We start from the raw sequence: 7,058 nt of genomic DNA, 5'->3' as shown, positions 1-7,058 counted from the left end.
TTCGTTCATATTTACTTTATTCATGTCTCCTTCATATCTCCTTCATACATATCTCCTTCATACATATCTCCTTCATGCATATTTCCTTCATTCACATCTCCTTCACACATATCTCCTATATGCATATCTCCTTTAAGCATATCACCTATGTCTCCTTCATTCATATCTCCTTCATGCATACCACCTTCATTCATATCTCTTTCATGCATATCTCCTTTATGCATATCTCCTATATCTCCTTCATACATATCTCCTTCATGCATATTTCCTTCATTCACATCTCCATCACACATATCTCCTATATGCATATTTCCTTCATTCACATCTCCTTTACACATATCTCCTTCATTCACATCATCTTCATACATATCTCCTTCATGCATATTTCCTTCATTCACATCTCCTTCATACATTTCTCCTTCATGCATATTTCCTTCATTCACATCTCCTTCACACATATCTCCTATATGCATATCTCCTTTAAGCATATCTCCTATGTCTCCTTCATACATATCTACTTCATGCATATCTCCTTCAGCCATATCTCCTTCATTCATATCTCCTTCATTCATATTGTTTTCATACAAATCTCCTTCGAAGTCGTTCATCTCTCCTTTATTCATATCTCCTTTATTCATGTCGCCTTCACACATATCTCCTTCATTCATATCTCCTTCACACATTTCTCCTATATGAATATCTCCTTCATACATACCACCTTCATTCATATCTCCTTCATGCATATCTCCTTTATGCATATCTCCTATATCTCCTTCATTCATATCTCTCCCAGCCATATCTCCTTCATTCATATCTCCTTCATTCATATTGTTTTCATACAAATCTCCTTCGAAGTCGTTCATATCTCCTTTATTCATATCTCCTTTATTCATGTCGCCTTCACACATATCTCCTTCATTCATATCTCCTTCACACATATTTCCTATATGAATATCTCCTTCATACATACCACCTTCATTCATATCTCCTTCATGCATATCTCCTTTATGCATATCTCCTATATCTCCTTCATTCATATCTCCCCCAGCCATATCTCCTTCATTCATATCTCGTTCATTCATATTGTTTTCATACAAATCTCCTTCGAAGTCGTTCATATCTCCTTTATTCATATCTCCTGTATTCATGTCGCCTTCACACATATCTCCTTCATTCATATCTCCTTCACACATATTTCCTATATGAATATCTCCTTCATACATACCACCTTCATTCATATCTCCTTCATGCATATCTCCTTTATGCATATCTCCTATATCTCCTTCATTCATATCTCCCCCAGCCATATCTCCTTCATTCATATCTCGTTCATTCATATTGTTTTCATACAAATCTCCTTCGAAGTCGTTCATATCTCCTTTATTCATATCTCCTTTATTCATGTCGCCTTCACACATATCTCCTTCATTCATATCTCCTTCACACATATCTCCTATATGAATATCTCCTTCATACATACCACCTTCATTCATATCTCCTTTATGCATATCTCCTATATCTCCTTCATTCATATCCCCCCCCCCCCCCCAGCCATATCTCCTTCATTCATATCTCCTTCATTCATATTATTTTCATACATATCTCCTTCGAAGTCGGTCAAATCTCCTTCGTTCATATCTCCTTTATTCATATCTCCTATATCTCCATCATGCGTATCTCCTTCATACATATCTCCTTCATGCATATTTCCTTCATTCACATCTCCATCACACATATCTCCTTCATTCATATCTCCTTCATGCATACCACCTTCATTCATATCTCCTTCATGCATATCTCCTTTATGCATATCTCATATATCTCCTTCATACATATCTTCTTCATGCATATTTCCTTCATTCACATCTCCTTCACACATATCTCCTATATGCATATTTCCTTCATTCACATCTCCTTCATACATATCTCCTTCATGCATAATTCCTTCATTCACATCTCCTTCATACATTTCTCCTTCATGCATATTTCCTTCATTCACATCTCCTTCACACATATCTCCTATATGCATATCTCCTTTAAGCATATCTCTTATGTCTCCTTCATTCATATCTCCTTCATTCATATCTCCTTCATTAATATCTCCTTCATACATATGTCCTTTATTCATATCTGCTGAGTGCGGCGTTAAACAACAAACAAACAAACAAACAAACGAATCATTCATATCTCCCCTCAGTCACATTTCCTTCATGCATATCGCCCTCTGCCGTATCTCCTTCATTCATATCTCCTTCATGCATATTGCCTTCATTCACATCTCCTTTCTACATATCTCCCTGATTTATACCCCCTTCGTACATTTCTCTTTCAATGTATTTCCATGTATTCACATCTCCTTCATACATACCTCCTTCGTGCATATCTCCGTCATACATATCTCCTTCATTCATATCTCCCGAATGCATATCTCCTCAATACACATATCCTTTTTTCATATCTCCCTCATTCATATATCCTTCATTCATATCTCCTTCATACACATCTTCTTCATTCATATCTCCTTCATACATGTCACTTTCATACATATCTCCTTCATACATATCTCCTTCATGAATATCTCCTTCGTAATTTTCTCCTTCATGCATATCTCCTTTATTCATATCTCCTTTATGCATATCTCCTTTATTCATATGTCCCTCAAACATATCTCCTTCATACATATCTCTTTCATACATATCTCCTTCTTTCATATCTCCTTCGTTCATATCTCCTTCATACATATCTCCTTCGTTCATATCTCCATCAGTCATATCTCCTGAATGCATATCTCCTCAATACATATGTCCTATATTCATTTATCATTTAACTAAAGCATTTATCCATGACATAAGCTTATGACATAAAAACATGTATGCAAATTAGATATGCAAATTAGATAACCGGAAGTGGGACTTTTTTCGCCGGTGCACGTGAGTAGGTGTTTACAAACAACATGGATACCTTTGATGTTGGAGACATTATCTCAATTATTCTGCAAAAGTCTGTTCAAGTATTTTGTTTAAAATAATCCGAGGAACTTTTTTTCTCAGCGAAGGAATATGCCATAAAGGAGTTAAGAGGTTGTTTATTTTGGTTTACACGGCTATGGAAAACATGTATCACTACGCACGATCTATACGTAAGATTTCGACAATTTGCTGATGTTAATGTTTAATGCCATTATTCCTTAATTGGGAAGCAAAAATGTGAAAATGATAAATAGAATTCATCACTCGTGTTTTTAATATGGGAAATATCAACCTTGTCCCGTTATTCGGTATTTGCCTCGCCAAAGGCTCGGCAAATACCGAATAACTAAGACTCGGTTGATATTTCCCATATTAAAAAACACTCGTGATGAATCCTCTATATCTCCCTCATTCATATATCCTTCATTCATATCACCTCCATGCAATCTCCTTCATACAATTATATTTTCTTCATATCTCTGTCATACACATCTCCTTTCTTCTCTCTCGGAGAAAACTGGACATTACATTATATTACATTACATTCTATAAGGGCGGGTGGTGTTCTGCCTGACAGGTTTTTACAACCATGATTTTTGTTGTCGATCAAGAAAAGCATATATACTGAACAACAAAAGTTCCTGTGACATTGAATAAGATTTAATGCAAAGTTATGTTTTTTACCAAATCTGAAACAATTCTAAGGCGCCGATCCATCTCATCCCACATGTGCTCGATTGGTGAGAGATCAGAGGAGCGAGCCGGCCAGGGGATGACATTCACGTTGTTTTGTTGAAGAGAGTCCTGAACAAGTCGAGCAATATGAAGCCGGACGTTGTCATGTTGAAAGGTAATGCATGGGCCATGACGACGCAAAAACGGTAGAACAACAGGGCCGATGATCTCGTCTCGGTAACGCTGTCCATTGAGACTTCCCTCTACCACTATCAAACGGGTCCTCTGTCTTGCTTTAATCCCACACCATACCATAACGCTGCCGCCCCCGAACCGATCTTATTCCATGACACAATGATTGACATAACGTTCACCTCGACGTCGGTACACTCGAATCCGTCCATCGCTGTGGCTGAGGTGAAAACGAGACTCGTCAGTGAATAGAACTTGTCCCCACTGCATGGCCGTCCAGCGTAGACGCTGTCTGCACCATTGTGGACGTGCTTGACGGTGGTTTCTTGTGAAAATGGGACTTCTGGCGGGTCTTCTGGCGACAATGCCTGCACATCTGAGTCTCTGTTGCTGGCTGGAATCGATTTCATAGGTGTGTTGCTCGAATCCAGTTGTCTTGTCGATTATTGGTTACGCGTGGCCTGCCACTCCGAGGATAGTCTCTGACTGCATTCGTCTGTTGCCAACGTTGCCATAAACACCAAATGGTGTTTCTGTGGACGTTAAATTGTCTTGCAACAGCACGTTGACTAGATCCTGCTTCAAGCATACCAATGGCTCGCAGAGGCTCATTTTCGGACAGGCGTGGCATTTCGTAATGTTGAATAATTGCGTAATTTTGTTGTTTTTCTGAGTGGTTGCTATTAGCACGATGCTAAACAATGCATATGGAATCCCCTTAACGCGCATGTTTTTATACCAATTCTTGGGTTGCGTAAAAGTCAACTTTTGCATGGAATGCATGCTTTTCTGTAGCAGTTGCGTTTTTTGTGACTTGATTCCATACATGTACTACAATATTGAAAACCAAACTTTACTTGTGTGAAAAATACACTAAAATATTTGTGTCACAGGAACTTTTGTTGTTGAGTATTTAAGAACTAACTAACCATGTGCGTGTGCATTGGAGTTTGAACATTCCTAGAGTGAGGGCCAAACTGTATGCACAATGTTTGGCCCTCAATGAACAAGTAAAAGTCAATTCTTATAATTTTTTATATTACTGTTTTTTACTCCGAAGTTTTGAGCGCTGGATCTATGCAATTTTGTTTAAAGTGGCACGTGTAACTTCATGTTTACACTGACAGTCAAACAACAACCAGCTGTATCGCGGAATAAAATAGTTCCTCAAAAAGAGTCCATGACATGATCGTATACATGTATCCTCAACTTGCTTTACAGGAAAATCTGTTGCATAGTTTGTTTACAACAAATGTATTCAAATAATATCATCATTGGATAAGAAAGGTATGTTACGAACTTCTTCAGTTAGGCGTAATGCATTTACATCGTGCACAAGAGGCCAAAAGGGACGACACGATAAACGTGACGGGAGAGATTTCCGAAGTTGTTAATAAACTTGTGGCGGTTACATGTGTTAGTCATCATTGATCAAGGTGGCCGATGATTGAAATGTGATTATAAATTTAAAGATGTGTCATATAGATACTAAGGTACATTCATAGATTGCTGTAGACTGTCATTGTAGTTTAGACACATATCGAGTTGATAACACGGTAGTTTGGATGTGCATTTCTTCGTGTTGTTCGCTTAGATGGGTCTCAGCGTTGATTTTCGTGAACGGGCATGTAGTCTAACGCTCGGACGTTTCTCAATGTATACTTAAACGCAGAGTTCGAAATTATGGGGTATGAATGATCAGAAAGAACGTTTCTCTATTCATTCACTCTAGGGAAGTCCTAGGGTTTCCCCAAGGAATGTGTAAGAAATCAGGCTCGTTAAAAACGTAGGGACGTCAAATTGTGTCGTTCATATACTTAAGAAAGTCAGTGTCGCGGTCATGTGACCGACCTCTCGTCACATGGAAAAGCTGCATATATATGTGTAAACTTCACATGAAATTATATTAACGTATTGTCAGTATTAACAATAGCTTTATTTATACAAATGACAGAGCGGCGGAAACTAGCATCAGCGAAATTAAAGCGTTGAATTGGCAAAACTATTGCACTTACCAACAACACTTTGCAATCACACATTCCATTCATCGTGAACCAGTTAATCTCTTGACAGAGCCAAATTACCACTGGGCACTACTCCGACATACACTCCACCTACGAGAAACGGGAACTACACAAACAGGAACTCTATCAAGTACCACCTGGCACTACACCGACAACACCTCCACCACGTTGCACTGGGCACTACACCGACAGCAGGTTCGTTAACAGCCACTGGGGACTACAGCGAAAACGCCATTAACTCCTATTGGGGACTACACCGACAGCAACTTCATCAACCACCACTTGAGACTACACCAACAGCAACATCATCAACTACCACTGGAGACTACACCGACAGCAACTCCATCAACTACCACTCGGCACTACACTGACAGCAACTCCATCACTACACCTGGGCACTACAGCGACAGCAACTTCATCAACTTTCACTGGGAACCACACCGACAGCAACATCATCAACTACCACTGGGCACTACACCGACAACAACTCCATCAACTACCACTCGGCACTACACTGACAACAACTCCATTATTCCACCTGGGCACCACACCGACAGCAACTTGAACTTTCACTGGGCACCACACCGACAGCAACATCGTCAACTACCACTGGGCACTACACCGACAGCAACTCCATCGACTCCCACTGCGGACTACAGATACAGCAACTCCATCAACTACCACTCGGCACTGCACCGACAGCAACTTCACCAACCTCTACTGGGGACTACACCGACAACAACTCCATTAACCTCTAGTCGGGACTACACCGACAACAACTGTATATACTACCACCTGGACTACATCGACAGCAACTCCATCAGCTACCACTCGGCACTACACCGACAGCAACTTCACCAACCTCTACTGGGGACTACACCAACAACAACTCCATTAACCTCTAGTCGGGACTACACCGACAACAACTGTATATACTACCACTGGGACTACATCGACAGCAACTCCATCAACTACCACTGGAGGCTACACCGACGAACACTCCATCAAGTACTACAGGGGCATACATTGACATCAACTCTATCAACCTCCCATGGGAACTACATCAACAGCAACTTCTAACACCGATAGCAGCTACCGCTGATGACTGCAGTGACAGCTATTACCACAGTATCTGTACTTGTATTTTGCATGTGGACAGCATTAGCAATAGTGGTAGTGTCTGTTTGGCATGTGGGTA

The 7,058-nt window shown here is 40.0% G+C and overlaps 2 protein-coding genes across 2 annotated transcripts; both read right to left on the bottom strand.

The window, feature by feature from the left end:
- Positions 1-20: 20 nt before the first annotated feature.
- LOC139475719 (uncharacterized PPE family protein PPE16-like) lies at positions 21-1,403 on the bottom strand. The gene has a single exon (XM_071258906.1). The coding sequence runs from the start codon at positions 1,401-1,403 to the stop codon at positions 21-23; it is 1,383 nt and encodes a 460-aa protein (XP_071115007.1).
- Positions 1,404-2,432: 1,029 nt separating this feature from the next.
- LOC139475718 (uncharacterized PPE family protein PPE16-like) lies at positions 2,433-2,771 on the bottom strand. The gene has a single exon (XM_071258905.1). It carries the CDS (start codon positions 2,769-2,771, stop codon positions 2,433-2,435), a length of 339 nt encoding a protein of 112 aa, XP_071115006.1.
- Positions 2,772-7,058: the final 4,287 nt, after the last annotated feature.

The sequence above is a fragment of the Haliotis cracherodii genome, unplaced genomic scaffold (assembly GCF_022045235.1).
Source record: "Haliotis cracherodii isolate W230 unplaced genomic scaffold, xgHalCrac1.p SCAF_3, whole genome shotgun sequence".
Classification (NCBI taxonomy): domain Eukaryota; kingdom Metazoa; phylum Mollusca; class Gastropoda; order Lepetellida; family Haliotidae; genus Haliotis; species Haliotis cracherodii.
This window is presented reverse-complemented; position numbering and strand designations above follow the sequence as displayed.